Source organism: Spinacia oleracea, chromosome 4 (assembly GCF_020520425.1).
Source record: "Spinacia oleracea cultivar Varoflay chromosome 4, BTI_SOV_V1, whole genome shotgun sequence".
In the NCBI taxonomy this organism is placed as follows: domain Eukaryota; kingdom Viridiplantae; phylum Streptophyta; class Magnoliopsida; order Caryophyllales; family Amaranthaceae; genus Spinacia; species Spinacia oleracea.
The window spans coordinates 103728880-103745270 of record NC_079490.1 but is presented as its reverse complement, the minus strand read 5'-3'; the positions used below and the strand labels follow the sequence as shown (position 1 = coordinate 103745270).

The following is a 16391-nucleotide window of genomic DNA, read 5'->3' as shown; positions in this document are numbered from 1 at the left end:
GGTTCGATGATGAAAGCATAAAAACTCCACTTGACAACGCATCTCCTATAAAATAAACGAATCTCGATTCCCCATTTCATTTCACCCAAAACCTGCTATTTATGGAAACCTGCTAAAAATAGTAACTGCCGTAAAAGGTAGCGTCTAAAAGTGGCAAATCATAAAAGATAGAAACCTGTCAGAATTAGGTGTTGCATTCCAACATAAATCCTAAATGAGATAGAAAACCGCGAGAATCCTATTCCTAATAGGATTCGGAAATAGGAGTCACGTATTAATTAAAATCCTAACGAACCTAGAGTTCGTAACGGGCCCAGACGCATTCCGTCATAAAATTGATACGCGCTAAAAGACTCAAATTAATCTCAAACTCTACGGATTTTAGGAATCCGAATCTGACTAAACAAAACTGCCCAGACCCTATTTTCAACGCCTGGCTCTGGGCGCCGAAATCTTCGGCGCCCAGGCCTGGGCGCTTAAAATACCTGGGTACGTCTCTTTTCCTAATTCTTTGTGGATTAGAACTCTGCAATTCTATCTTTCCACGAACTCTTCCCTATAAATAGGCCCCTAGTTTCGACGTGAAAGAACACACAACAACACATAATTATATTCTGAGTATTGACTCAACCCTTAGCCTAAGCCTCTCGCTGCGAAACTGTTCACGCGTTCTGTCGCAATCGATCCATAAATCGAACAGAACGTATCCTGTCCCATAATTGAGATTCGTTAAATAAAAAGGAGAAATAGCAAAGTCAAAGTGGTTAGTTTTATGAGAACCGTGATGCACCTCTCAAGGGTGCGTCGTAATGTGTTCCTTTTCGATGATTTAACTGCTTTCCTCGCCCTTTTTATGAACTGTTAAACTAACATAATCTGATTGTTCTATCACGCCTAACAAATATAATATTTTTGGGAAATCGGATTATCATGCTAGGTCCCTTAATGCCATTTAAATCAGATAATCACGATCAAATTAGTATTATATGTTGCATATTGCTAAAATCAACTCAGATTAGTTTAATAGTTAACGCATGTCCCTTCAATTATTTATGCTGAGCTAGTAAGGATATCCTGCCTCTGGAGTTATCGACGAGCGAATTACTCCTCTCGGTAGTTACAGTCCCCCGAACCCTCAATCTCTACCTTGCGGGTGTATATTGAGAGATCCTCACACCAGGGATCACAAGGGAACTTACGGTCGTCGTGGTCAAACATAATTGCACTCCCTTTATGTCACGATAACCGGGTTTTGTCAGTTTTTCTCATTGTCGTTAAAAACTGAATGGCGACTCCTATATTACTAGTCAATTGGGTGTATACTCACAGGAAATCCAATTACACTTGATTGAATAAAAAGAATCGTCACACCCACGAGGGACAAGGTCACGCATTAGCCTCGCGCTTTTCGACCCCCTCACAGGAACGGCGATTACAACTACTACTTGTTTTTTTTTTCTTGTTTTTTTCCAGCTTTTTTTCCAATTTCTAGATGCATACGACAATTTAATCAAATTGTAACTAAGTTATTAGGGAGTATTATTTCCCAACATTGTTGTGGATTTAGTTGTTCATTCGCCCTACAGTAATATAAGTCAAAGTTGAAAATGGTAGCTAGCATGGTAGTTTAGCTTTTAAGCCCATTTCTTTACATGTAATCCAGCCCACTTAATTGTGAAGTCACACTATCATTTTCTAGTATCATGTACTTGCTTTTGTCTTTTTGTGTGAGTCATGTTAGGGTATTTTCTAGGACAATGATTGGTTGGCTTTACTCTTGAGGTTGGTGGTTGCGCGGTCCTATTTAAAGGACTTATAGTGAGCAGTTTGCTCACAACATAAAATTATGAACAAAGTAATGAAATGATGGTTCAAATAGAAATGTTGATTGCTTGTTCTTTATGTGTATGTTTGAGACTGAAATATCTTCAGAAAAAATTTAGTTGCAAATTTGAAATACCAATTACTTCCCAAACACTATAGTCGAATTGGAATTTTAGATTTCAAATTATTAGTGTTTGCCAAACACTTGATTTGGAATTCAATTTCAGAACTTTAAATTCCATAATAGAAATCTAGTAATTTAAATGAATTTCAAGAATCAAATACCACGTTAGCCGAATTCCAATTCCAATTCTAAATCCAAACTTGCTCCCAACAAACTTGGCGAGTTATAGAAAATCCATTATTTTTCGTATCTCGAAAAAATAAAAAATAAATAATCGACCGAAGTTGGGATGTCGAAAAAGGAAACACAACAAACAAACTATAGCTTTATGTACTGGTGATAAATTAATCAAATCTGGTAAAAAAACCCAGAGGAAGTAGCAAGTAGCAAACGGATCTTCTATAATAAATGTAACTATGTATGTAAAAGTATTATAAAAAGATATTGTTGTTTTGGGTCTACACTAATATTATCGTGTACCATGTCCACACAAAGATAACCCCACTAAAGAAGATAAGCAAGCAGGGGAAGAATGTATTATTATTTTTTAAAAAAACTTTTCGTAAAAATCCTTGAATAACCATTATAATAATAAAAGGGTCAATGAAGATGTCTATGATGTTCACTGAAGCTGTTTATGAGATTTGGTGACAAATACATCAACTGATCTTTGTGGGAGATGCGACACTCAGCCAAATGTCATTAATTCTGTAATTTATAGAGTTAATGTTAGATGCAACTTCTTATACTAGTTATAGGGTGTTAGCATATGTTGTTTATACCGACTGCTTGTTGGTTCAGTGGTGATTGAGGTTGAACTTGATAGGGAGGTCCCCGTGGTCGATCCCCCCGCAAACACAATTGGGAGGAGAATAGAACCTATCCACTCAGAACTCGCCTCGAATTTGGATTACCTTAAGAGTGAACCGGGTGCTAACACCAAAAAAAAACATATGCCGTTTATTTTATGGAAAATGAGGTCTTTTTTTCTCAACCCTTCCTAGAAGGGGGGGACGAAATACTGATGCTTTTATGCCTAGAAGTTTTGATGGTCACTATTTTGATGCATCTTTGTAGTTATTTTTTCCTTTGGCTAGTAATAAAATTTCTTTACTTGCAAAAAAAAATAATATATTTTGAATACAATAAATTTATTGAATATCAAAATAACTTTTGATCGGTTTTAATTAGGGACTCTACTTTTTACATGTCTTGGTTAACTTGTATATTAGAAAATAATTTTTGGCCAAAATTTTTCAAAAGAGGTTATCATTATATTTTGATATGATAAATTTTTCTAAAGAGTAATGTTGGAATAATGCCTTGAATCAGTCAAACCCTTTATTGCAACGTCCCATTACGCGAATCTCGCTGCCCGGTCAGCAAGTAGGGTCCAGGGGCGATGCTCCCGGTTTAGGGGTTCGGGGACGTAACGTGGTCCCCGATGGGGGTTCGGGGGCTACACCCCCAAACTTTACGGTATCCATTGTTCTGGACTAGGGTTATCTATTTTGACTTATTTTCTGGGCTTTTCCGCATCCGTTTAGAGAGTACTATATAAACTCTGTTGGTCATAACCTATTAGTATTCTGTAATCTCTCCTCAAGATCAATAAAACTTTTCTCCCATCTGTCTGTGAATATAGTTAACACATTATTAGTAAACCGCGTTAAATCTTTATCTTTGAATTTTTTATTTACGTTATTTCAAGGCCGGCTAAGCCCCTGTGCATTCTGGGCAACTGCACAGGGCCACCCGAATTTTGAGGGCCCAATATATGGAGCCCAATATTTTTTTTTTATTTGGATGGAAACAACGACTTTCTCTTATCTCTCGTTAATGTTAACGCTCAACTATGAATCAGTAATAAGTCCAGATTCTTCCTAATTAAATTTCATGTATCACATTCTTTCAATTCCCAGTGGTAATAATTATTTTCAATTTTCCATGTTCCATTCAAACTCTAATTAAATAAACTTTCTTGTTTTAATCGATTTTTCCAATAAGGCTAGACTCACTCTCTCACATATTCATCTTCCTCTCTTAGTTTCTAATTAACAGTGGTAGATTCTCAATTCTTGAATTACTTTAAATGGAAAAGTTAATTCCAATGTCTAACTTTTCATAAAAAATCAACCAATTCATCTTCTTTATACAAAAAATCAGATTCAGATTATTATCCTTCAAGAATTACTTTTTTCACTATTCTTCAATTCAATAGTTCAAGTCATTCTTTTGGATTTTTGATTGCTGGGAATTGGGAACTGAGAGCCGACTGACGTCGAAGAACGTATGATCAGGTTCATTGTTGTGGATTTTTTTTTTAATTTTTTTTTTATGTAATTGAATGAGTATCAGAGTATGAGATTATTATCCGGTTGCATTTTAGGCTAAGATTATTATTTGTTATTTCGTATTTATATTTTATATTGGTGAGATTATTATTTTTAGAAAGCCAATAAGCTAGAAATTAGGGGTATTGCACGTCAATTTCAATTGATATTGGATTAATTAAATTTAAAACAATTTTAGTCGGACATTGTAATTCTATTTACCATTTAAACGGACTTTGATTTTCTTTTTCTCACATACTCCGTAGAAAGTAGTAGTTTGAATTCTTTGTGCTTCAATTTGTATGAATATAATTTTTAATGACACATTGTTTGAAATTGAACTTTACACTACGTGTTAAGGGCCCAATTTCTAAGATTAGAACAGGGCCTCCGGAATGTTTAAGACGGCCCAGGGCCCAATTTCTAAGATTAGAACAGGGCCTCCGGAATGTTTAAGACGGCCCTGCGTTATTTAGTCTTTCTTTGCATCCGTTACAACAAGTAAATATATCATTATTATATCAAATTAACTTTTAATTATTTTAAGGTACTTACAAAACCCGCCTTACAACATTATCGCATATAGGCTCCAAGTTCTTCAACCATAGTCCATTATTCGATAAATTCGAAACAAGGAAATAAATAATTAATACTTTTCTAGAGTGATTTGGGAAAAATATATTTTTGACGTTATCAAAGAAAAAAAAGTGATGGTTATGGTTAATAATGTACAATAAACATCTTTAAAACGGTAAACTTAGACCACATTAAAAAATGTACATTAAAATAAATTTCTTAAAGAAATTTTTTGTCAAAGTAAAAAGCCATACTTCGTATTAGTTTTTATTTTTGAGGGAATACTTGGTATTACTTAATAGAAGAAACAATGGCCAAGAACTGTAAATTAGCAATTGCCAAACATCTTCATAGTTTATAGACACCTATTCTGTTACAAGTACTGGCAGGACGGCAAAGCAAACTCCAGACGCCTACTATAGTACTATAAATATGGCACTGTTTAGAGTTGTTAGGCACAACCGAGCAAAATCAGCTATTCAGAACAAAGGAAAAACTGAGCAATAAATTATCCATAAGAGCATTTGCATCCTCGACAGATGCCCACTGTCAAGTAATGTTTGACCCTCTTAACAGCACACATCATACACATAAAACACCAAATTACCATAACACAAAGGCATTACTTCGTTCTTGGCTATAACAACCTTACAACATAGGAAACCTAAAGAAGACATCAAACTTAGTTCAACCACACGTTAAAAAACTCTTAGCAAATACTTGGACAACTATCCTTATTATGCAGTAACATACAAAAGCGATTAATTAAGATTTAAGAGCATTAGATTCACACACAAACGCACCATCAAAGAGCAGGAGACCAACACCCTTAAAAGCATGAGTTGTGCGAAACTTCCTCAACCAATCTGTGTTGAAGGAAGAGTGAATTGTAGGAGAGACAAAGCCCTGTCAGATGAAATACATTAAATCTTGTATACCAGAGTGTAGTGCATTCATATCAGATGTTGATGTTGATGTAGATGATAATGCAAGGGAAGACGATGAATTTCCTGAAGAAGAGTGTTTCTCCGACTGCGCATCATAATGCAGTCGTCCTCTGTAGGCTAAAAGATCAGCATAGTAGACTGGAGGAGCCAGTGAAACAGGCTTACAACACCTAGCAAAGGTGAAGCACAAGTCATATATGAACTTCTGCACGCTGTCAGAAGAAAAGTTGTGTTCATCCCACAAGACATGATAGTGTGTTGGTTTGCTGGTCCCAATGCTCCCATAATGACTGCAGAGATAGAAATCATACTCTGATGGATGAACAATTGTCGTATCCACCACTGTGCCAGGAGGTATGTTACCATTTCTACCCCCATCTCTTTGAGTTTCTGGAAATAAGCGTGTCTGGTGTCGTTTCTGAGCAACAATAAGTGTTATGGTGGGGCGATAGTCAATAGCCTGGAACACTTTCTTCAGACCCAAAAGCTCTGTGTTGAGTACCATATCAAACTGTCCTTCACTGACACCATCACGAAATATCACAAGTTTATGTGGTTTAACTCCATTCATCTTTTCATAACATTCAATAAGCTCAAGACAAATGTGTCCAAAGTTTTCAATTTGTTCCACACAATGACCCTGTGGGCTTATTCGAGGAATGTATTTGTTTGCAGCAGGCCAATTCATTGAGGCAACAACGGCAGCTATTGATGGACTCAAATAATCCCTGGGACGAGGATGGTTGACATCAGCCCCAATAAGCATCACATGACCTGCATCTTCATTAAATAGAGGAAGTTGATTATAAAGCTCAGCATTGCTACCTCCTAGCTTAGCATTTATTTTCATTCCAAGATTAGCCAGGTACTGATCTTGCCCTTTATTCGCCATTTTTGAAAGGCAACACTGGGTAACAAGTCCTATCTTTGTCTCAGAAACCCACTTGATGTACATATAACCAGCATCCTTGCTTGACATCACACATAAAAGAAGCTGTAAGTTGTTCTGACAAGCCTTCCATGCCTGACGCTGAACTTTTTCCAGAACAGGAGTTAGTGATTCAGCACTCGCCAGCACAGACATCCTAGCCTGTTCAGTGAACAAAGGATAATCCATCTGCAACCCTAGTTTGTTGCAACGGGCAACAAGCTTTGGAATGAAGTCCTTATTCAATCGGTCAGCTGGTCTTCTCTCAAAACTGCTCAAGTCCAAAACAGCCCAATGCTTAAGGGTTGTGCCTTCAACAACTAATTTGTTAACAAGATTCCACTGACAGCTATCTTTGTCCACGTTGATGGCATTTACTTTGTCAGGTGATGATCTTAGCTTCAATTTTGGCGGCTCCATCACCCGACCTCTGACTCGTGTCATGTTCATCGTGACATCAATTCCGAAATTTTTGCTGATTTCGCCCCTATAAAATTTCAGAGAATCATGTCAAGGTGCTCAAAATGTCTACAAAGATGGTAATTCCTATATTTAGATTCCCAGAATATAATAATTGCATTTTTGCAACAGATGAATATGGGTTGTTTATTCTGAAATGCAATTAAATCAACCCAACAAATACAATTACATCCCAATTTTTTAAAGAAGTAGGGCGAACTGTTTGAGGCAAGAGGGAGTATTATCTGACAAGCAAACAATAGCGTATATTCCTTAATTGTTAGTGTTTTAAATGACTAGCATAATCTTTGCATTCACAAGTAAACAAATATTAAATTCAGCAGTCATTGCCTAAATTACATCCTTGTGTTAACGTGCAGGAATACAGTAGCAAGTGATCAAAATTTTGAGGTTCTCTCAGTTGTGTTTCTGAATGTAGACTAGGACCCCAAGAAGTGACACTGTCATAGTATAATCAGTATAATCAACAGAAGTTCCTAACATTAGAATCTGAAGTTCCTAGACATTACAGAGATATAGAAGTGTCACAAGAAGAACAAACAGCTGTAAAACTGCCGAAGTGAAACCTTATATGTGGTTAATTGCCTATAGTTCACTACCAAAGTCAGCATCAAGTAAACAAAATGTATCAACTAACGAAGTGAAGCACGTAGAATAAAGACAACAACAAACAAGAAATTATCAAGCTGAAATAATTAAGAACAAACTGTATAGAAGCTAGCAAATAGCAATACCACAAGGCAGTAATTACATACCCGGAAGGTCCATGATCCTGTTGCAACATGCCACATATTTTAGTTTTCCTGTCCCCAGGATGTGCAAGTGACATATTCTTCAACAAAAGAGCTGAATCCCTGTCCAGTTCTTCCTTATGTAACCTCTGACCTTCAACCAAAACACAGAGCTCTAACGGAACATAATTTGCCATCCTGCCTTTCCCCAAACTCAAGCAAGGTATGTCCTCATACTTTATCTCTATCCCGGGATACTTCTCCCGAAAATAATCAAGAAGACGTACAGATCTTGGAGGCAGCTGACTGTTAGGATCTTCAACAGTGAAGGAAATGTCACAGGCATTTCTGTCTGTTAACCCTGATACAACATATTTCTGCTTCGTGCGACGATGGGTTACTGTAACTTTAAGTCCTATTAGTGCATGCTCAATATCCTTCCACCTTCTGCGGAAACTGTCGGAATTGAACACAGTAAGCTCAATATGTTCCCTAAGAAAATGAATAACAGGTATTCTCTTTCGAACTGCCAGAACTGAATAATCCAAGCACAACGCTAAGCCTTGTGAAGTTGGCTTCAAACTATGCTGAAACCCTTCTGACGCAACCAGTCCATAGTAAAGAGGTGACTGCTTTGGGTCGATTGAGTGAAAGCTTTTGCCAATGCTAACCATATGCCTCCTTGGATTCTCCTTCATTACAACATCCATCCCCTGTAATACTTCACGGGGAAGCTGCAGCAGATTTCCAGTCAAATAATCCTTCAATTTGTGAAGCTTCAGCTCATTCACAAGCGTCACACTGAACTTATATGTGTGGCACCTCACATCTTCCTCAGGAGAAAGCTCTACTGTAAAGGTTCCAGTAGGCAATTCAACTGCACTGAATATATTCTTCTCACCATCAAAGGCAGTCATTTCCAAAGGAAAATCTGAGTTATCAGAGAAGAGCTTCTCCATAACCAAACTCAGATTAGTCTTTGTTACCTTCACAGGGCGGCCGCTGGGAGATGCAACTTCAGGCTTGACTTCAATGTCATAGTGTCTAATTACACTCTCAGCATTGAAGCTGACAGGAAAATGATTGACAAGGATGTTGACAGTGCGAATTTTCTCCAAACCACCACTATCCGGTCGTTTAATAGGCACCAATTCTCCAGCAACAGAAGATTGAGAAGCCCCTTCCGACAATTTCAGCGACTGCATCTTTGGGACAAGTCCTGTAATATGACAGTTGAAGAAAGAAACAACTAATTACACATTCCATTTTGGAGCAACAGAGCAAGAAAAATGTGTACATGCTCCTCGATCCATTAACAATTTATACCAAAAAAACAGCACTCAATTCACATCAACTAACTGTTGGAAATCCTAGTGAGAATACAAAAGAAAAATGAGTGGGGAAAAGGGAATGTGAAAAGTCCCACATGGAAAAAAAGCCAACTACTTCTAATGTTTATATTTGGGGGCTTGAGGGAATCATTTGTTTAAGAAAGCATGTGAGTGACATGGGTGGACACACAACCCACACACGCGTGCGGGCCGGGCCTTGGTACTTGGCGAATGCGGTTCGCGGGCGTGGGGTGGGTTTTGTGGTCCGGGTCTTTCTTTTTGGTCAGTGGTGGGCTTAATTAATTCTAACGGGCAGAAAGAATTAATCAAACCCACTAATTCCGTAACTGCCCCATTAACTCCACTTAATAGCCGTTTTAACTGCCCATTAATTACCCAGTAAATGTGGTAACCTCCCACTACTAGCCGTTTATGGCTGTTGCAGCTTCCCTATAAATACATCACTTCTGTTTTCCATTAATACACAGTTACAGAAACATTCTCTACAATTCTCTCTCAAATTCTAAACACTATCCTCGTTTTTCTGGGCAAATATTCTGATCTCCAACCGGGGCTTGTGAGTGCACACAAACCTTGGTGTCGTGTTAACCCTGGAGGGCAACCGCAAGTGTTCTACTGCATCAGAGGTAGCGCGGAATTGTCTTTTAGAGCAGTGGTTTGGCCACGGCGCGACAATCGTTCTAAATCAGTCACCTCATTCATCATGATATTGAGATAAGTTTATTCTAATTACATTCCAATTATATTATTGTTGCAATATTTTTTTTTATAGTATTAAATCGAAACAATCTAAAAGACAATTATTAAATTGCGTATAATTTGAATGACTTGTGTTGGGTGAACTTATAATCTGAGAAAACTACGTTATTGAAACTAGTTATGAGTTGCGGCGTGCGGTATCGTGGAAAATTAAAGGCGGTACATTTCCTATTCTGTCAATAGATTATCGATACTATCACTACTACCGGTTGTTTTAATATTGAAAGTATTCCTTAATTTGATGGAATGGAAGTTATTTTATCTCAATTGTTTGATTTGTTTCTTGTGAATTTATCTAGTCCAATTGAATTAATGTTGCGTCATCAAATTGTATGGAATTTGCTTTCCATTGGGTAAAAATAAGGTGCATGTTTTATTTAATTAATTCAATTAGTTTTGTATATTCCTTGCAGCGGTAAGTTTTTGTGAAATTTTGTTTGCAAAACGAAACCTAATTTCCAACTTCTTATTATATTTGTTAAGGGTGGTAGAATTTATTTATTGTCGGCTAACAAAGCAATTGGTTGTTTAATGGAGGATAAAATTGAATGCCTTATGCTTTTGTGTCTCGGTGGTCATCAAATTACATTCACAAATTGCTTATTCAATACCTTTAAGGTGTATACGGAAGTATTCATATTAATCAAAGGTGGAGTACTTTATAGTCTGTTGTTTGGTTATAGAATTGGAGAAACGGTTATTGAGTGTTACTGAGTTAATATTCTCCAAGTTTGATAGTTTATTGCTGCAAGACGAATATGATTTATTATGACAATTATATCACCACTTCTGCCTGGGTTTTGTATACTTGAAGAACCTTTATCAAGATCATTTTTAGTACTTTTATACTCTGTATACAGATATTAATGCAAGGCCAACTATTATAGGGTGTGGGTACATATTGTGTCCTGCATCACGACATTAGCAACAACAGGTGAGATATCGGGGGTACCGTTAGCAAGGCCATCTATATGGCTACTTGTTGCAATGTACAATAGTACGATTTAAGGGCTTGACAAACATGAGTTTAAATCATTACTTGAGGTGATTAAGTATGTATGCACAACCTTAGCATTCTAACATATTTGTGCAATAAAAAGGGAGTTCCTTCTCAAATTACTCCGTAATTTATTATTGTCAAGCTTTAACTCATTTACATAATTTATTTTGTGTATCTCATAGTCTCATGTTTTGTATTTATTTAATACTTTAGCGGACAATGTGGGGGGTTGAATTTAAAGTTTGAACACTAACGAAAAAGTAAGTTGTGGTTCGTTGTTGCTCACTAGCAATGTTGTATAGATCCTTAGACTCGTAGTCGATGCGGCTACTTGTTTGCAATACTAACAATAAATGAGGTAACTCATCTCCTATTTTTGCGAGCGGGCACAGTAATGGGAGTATATCCATTGTGCACGGTAGCAGGGAAGTCTCTACCCACTTTGTAATATATTTGTCAAATCAGTATTTTTATATATGTTTCGTTTGTGCCCCTCTTATGTTCAATATTCATTTTGGTGTTCTATAATTTGGGGGCGAGTTAGAATTCAAGACTAACTAGCAAGTTGAGGCTCGATTTGGTAAGTGCGACCTACACGGTCTTTAATTGTTAATTGTGTTTTGTCTAAGTTATGAGTTGTTTCTTCTTCCCGTGTCTTTCCATTTTGACATGAATTAATTGGGTTGGTTTAAGTTATTCGGTGAAGAGTTTTAACTTTTAAGTAATTAACTCTTCTCCTAATCTAGTGGGCATTGTCTTGGAATACGTTGTTGAACCTAGAATAAGAACTAAGATAGTGTTACATTTCCTATTAGTTGTGGCTAAAGGAATATGTGATTTATTTTTGTATTCATAATGACTTAGTTTATTTCCTAATTATGGATTATGAGGCGAAAAAGAATTTCTTGGTTCATGTGTTTATGATTACCCACGGCATATAATTTCTTTGTCGGTTAAGATCTATGTAAACCTGTTCTAATTTTCACATATGTAATATGATTGGTTTTAATATTGTTCATATGTCTTGTGATAGTCAGATGTAGTAGATTTGCATATATACATTTTGGTACTTTAGATTGATGAGACTAAAGTTTTTTTTCTTAAGCCAAGATGAAGTTTGAGGTGATGTTATTAATATGATACTTGATGTCCTGGTAAGACTAATGCGTTAGCACATGTACAGTTAATCGCATTCTCATTATATACAAAATGTTTGGTAAATGTCAAATATCTAGTATAGACTTCTTGCAGTTCTAACTTATTGGTATTCTCAAAATAATATGCTAATGTGCTTGTAAGTCTAATATGGTGATAATTTACTCTTGGCCTTATGTTATTTTGGAGTAAACAAACGTTTGTTAGTACAATCATAACACCACTAGTGAATTTAGTTTTCACTAGATAATAGTGTAATATTTTGAGAGGAAGCATGTTACACTATGCACTATGAAGTTGAGTACATAGTATTGAATCTTATATGTCAAGAGACCAAGGTTTGTATAAATTGATTAAGTCATTATATGGACTTAAGTAAGCTCCTAAAAAATGGCATTACAGGTTTGACAAGACCATGGTTGATATTGGTTTTCATGTCAAAGAAGGTGATTTCTTTTGTTTGTTTCAAGCATGATTCTCTTGGTTGTGTGATCGGTTGTCTTTATGTGGATGATAAGATATATATTATTATTTTTGACACTAACTTGGATCGATTAAATGAGATAAATAATTTCTAAATTCAGAAATTTTGAAATGAAAAACCACGTGGATGAGGCAAACGTGATTTCGGGAGTAAAACTCATAGCTCAAATTTTTCACTATGTTGAAATTTTTTCTTAAAACGCTTGACTCATTTAATGTCAATCAAGTTAGGACACCTTTTGATCCAAATATCCACTTAAAGACAAAAGTGATCTACTTTGTCAATTTGAATATACTAAGATTTTTGGTAGTGTTATGTTTCGTATGAACTACACTGCACTTTGACATTGATTAATCTGTGAGTGGATTGAGCAGGTACAACCATAGCCCAAATAATGAGTATCTGGATGCAATAAAGTGATTGCTTCGGTACTATATGAATACCATGGATTGGAGTTTGCACTACTCCAAATTTTCAGGAGTGTTGGAGGGATTATGTGATGCTTATTTGGTATCTGTGAATTATAAAGTTGACTCCAACAATGGTTATGTCTTCACCCTAGCGGGTGGAGTTGTATATTGGAAATCTTGCAAGCATCTTGTACTAACTGCTATGAATCATATATAATATAAACTTATTTTTATTAAGTTGGCAGGTTATGAGGCAAAATGGTTGAGGAATGTGCTTGCAAATATTTCAATGTGGGGGAAGCCAGCTCCTTCAGTTGCAATCGGTGTTGCAAACAACCTTGCCTACAATGGGAAGAAAGACACATTCGTTTGAGGCATAAGGCCGTCAAAGGTATGTTGTCTATTGGAGTTATAACTTTAGACTGTGTAAAATTTAAAATGAATAGTGCGGATCCGTTAACAAAAGGCCTATTAAAAACTAGTTTTAGAAACATCGGAAGGGTTGGGCTTGAGGCCCATTGGATGAATTGTAAAGTAATGAACTCCTACTCTTAGAGTTCAAAGGGGGACATTATATGACAATTCGGAAGCACAAAAATTTATTTTTGTCCATCCCTAGATGTTTGTTATGTGCTTGTTAAGCTACTATTGGAACGAGGTTGAGCACACGGCTCTTAATGAACCCATATCCATATTTTTGGTGGTGTGATGTAGCTCACATTTGATGGGATTCACCTACTTAGGTGTGGAAGTGAGGCCGCTTCCTATGAGAATTGCATGGGCTATTCTCTAGAGCACCTATGAGCATCCAGGTTATGGACGTATGGCCAGTACAATGCGTCACTTTTATTGGCGGAGATTCAGAATATCATACATGTTCAATTGTGTGCTTTGAGTAACGGGTTTCTAACCTCCTATTAAGTTCAAAACGAAAGTCACTTGGTAGGAAAGAGATTCTAGCTTGAATGTCACTAAGTGTTAATTCAAGTCGTAAGACATTGACACCTATTCAATTGTTTGTTTTGCCCAGAAATTCAATTCTTTTATTTCTTCTTTTTTCTTCTCATCTTCGGACCTGTGGGGGATTGTTGGAAATCCTAGTGAGAATACAAAAGAAAAATGAGTGGGGAAAAGGGAATGTGAAAAGTCCCACATGGAAAAAAAGCCAACTACTTCTAATGTTTATATTTGGGGGCTTGAGGGAATCATTTGTTTAAGAAAGCATGTGAGTGACATGGGTGGACACACAACCCACACACGCGTGCGGGCCGGGCCTTGGTACTTGGCGAATGCGGTTCGCGGGCGTGGGGTGGGTTTTGTGGTCCGGGTCTTTCTTTTTGGTCAGTGGTGGGCTTAATTAATTCTAACGGGCAGAAAGAATTAATCAAACCCACTAATTCCGTAACTGCCCCATTAACTCCACTTAATAGCCGTTTTAACTGCCCATTTATTACCCAGTAAATGTGGTAACCTCCCACTACTAGCCGTTTATGGCTGTTGCAGCTTCCCTATAAATACATCACTTCTGTTTTCCATTAATACACAGTTACAGAAACATTCTCTACAATTCTCTCTCAAATTCTAAACACTATCCTCGTTTTTCTGGGCAAATATTCTGATCTCCCACCGGGGCTTGTGAGTGCACACAAACCTTGGTGTCGTGTTAACCCTGGAGGGCAACCGCAAGTGTTCTACTGCATCAGAGGTAGCGCGGAATTGTCTTTTAGAGCAGTGGTTTGGCCACGGCGCGACAATCGTTCTAAATCAGTCACCTCATTCATCACGATATTGAGATAAGTTTATTCTAATTACATTCCAATTATATTATTGTTGCAATATTTTTTTTTATAGTATTAAATCGAAACACTAACTTGTCAAAAAGTACACTTGTAAAATGCAGTTGATGGATAATTAAATTGTCAAGTAATCATACCACAAGAGTAACAACACCAGCCATCAATGTCTTTTCGGGCATCCAGCATTAGGCATCAACATCGGACATCATCAAATCATTAAGACAACAAATCATGATTATCTCATTTCCAAAAACCCACAACTACAAGTCTGTTACATTGCGAAACAGGTTTGAGTGCTAATGAGCTACGGTCACTAATGGTGTAGTATTACTCCCACGGAATTTGGCAGGGGCATCTAGGAATAGGTCTACTACTTCGCCACATTTTGAGATGGTAATTTAATAATAATCATATACTTAGTACAAAACAAAAATATAATCAGATTTATGCAAATAGTCCACATGATATTCACACTACAACCATATTAAATTCAACACGATACACCAAAACCAAACTAATCAAATCAATAAATTAATTTCAATTTGTTGAAAGAGAGATATACCGCGATCAGCGCGAGTCTCAGTCGATTGTTGCAATTTAGCAGCATAATTTCCACTGGTAACCTGTTGTTGGCCATGGGAAGATCCAACTCCAGCAGCGGCGTTAGCGGGTCTCCAATTGGGCCCACTCCGGCCCTCAATCGCCGGCCCGGAACCCCATTGATGCCCCTGCACCATAGAAGGTTGACGGAACTGTTGTTGTGGCCGTTGCTGTTGTGATTGTGGCCTCTGCTGCTGAAACTGTGGAGGTTGTTGTGGCCGCTGCTGATTAAATTGCGGTGGTGGGTGTGGCCTCTGCTGATTAAATTGCGGTGGTTGCTGATGGTACTGGGGCTGTTGATTCTCTCTCCCTCGTCCGCCATAACCACCTCTACCACGGCTTCTGCCTCCCTGAGCGCCACCCCTACCACCTCTTCCGCCGCCATTACCACCAGCGCGACCCCTTCCATAACCGTATCCTTCCATTTCCATTGTAGTACTCGAGTAAAGATGACAAACCCTAAACTCTTACACAATTTTGCTCTTCCTTTTTTCTTTTTGAATTTTCGATTGAGATATGAAAAGTGCATTTGCAAAATTCACCTGCCATTTTATAGTGACATAAACAGAGGAATTCTAGAAGGATCGACGGAGGAGAAAGTACAGGGTTGCCCTCTTTTGCTTTGCAGTTAAGTTTTTGAAATTTTTGTTTGCCTTTTATTTTTTTGGTAAATTTTGGCGGTTTTGATTGGTTTGTTTAAATAAGGAATTAAATGAAGACTTGGGGATTGACTGAGGTCAATGAAAAGGATTTGTTGCTGAGATGGAGGGAGTGGGGGAAGTTGGAAAGAGAGAGAAAGAGTGTGTGAGGGGGAAGGTGACGACAGGGGGTGGGGACGTGGGATGGGAATAATGACGAATCAGATTGTGACAATAGGTGTTGTTTTTGAAAG

The 16391-nt window shown here is 37.3% G+C and overlaps 1 protein-coding gene across 1 annotated transcript; it reads right to left on the bottom strand.

Annotated features, from left to right (window-relative positions):
• Positions 1-5335: 5335 nt before the first annotated feature.
• Positions 5336-16163, bottom strand: LOC110789981 (protein argonaute 2). The gene is made up of 3 exons (XM_021994711.2): positions 15462-16163; positions 7968-9162; positions 5336-7219 (listed from the first exon to the last, which is right to left on the bottom strand). Exons 1-3 carry the CDS (start codon positions 15928-15930, stop codon positions 5767-5769), a joined length of 3117 nt encoding a protein of 1038 aa, XP_021850403.1. The 5' UTR covers positions 15931-16163; the 3' UTR covers positions 5336-5766.
• Positions 16164-16391: the final 228 nt, after the last annotated feature.

Bases quoted from the DNA above. Each gene is read 5' to 3' on its own strand.
- LOC110789981 (XM_021994711.2), bottom strand. From the start codon at position 15,930: ATGGAAATGGAAGGATACGGTTATGGAAGGGGTCGCGCTGGTGGTAAT. The intron at 9,163-15,461 runs GTATATCTCTCT...GTCATATTACAG, and splicing joins TGAGACTCGCGCTGATCGCG to GACTTGTCCCAAAGATGCAG. The intron at 7,220-7,967 runs GTATGTAATTAC...GAAATTTTATAG, and splicing joins CAGGATCATGGACCTTCCGG to GGGCGAAATCAGCAAAAATT.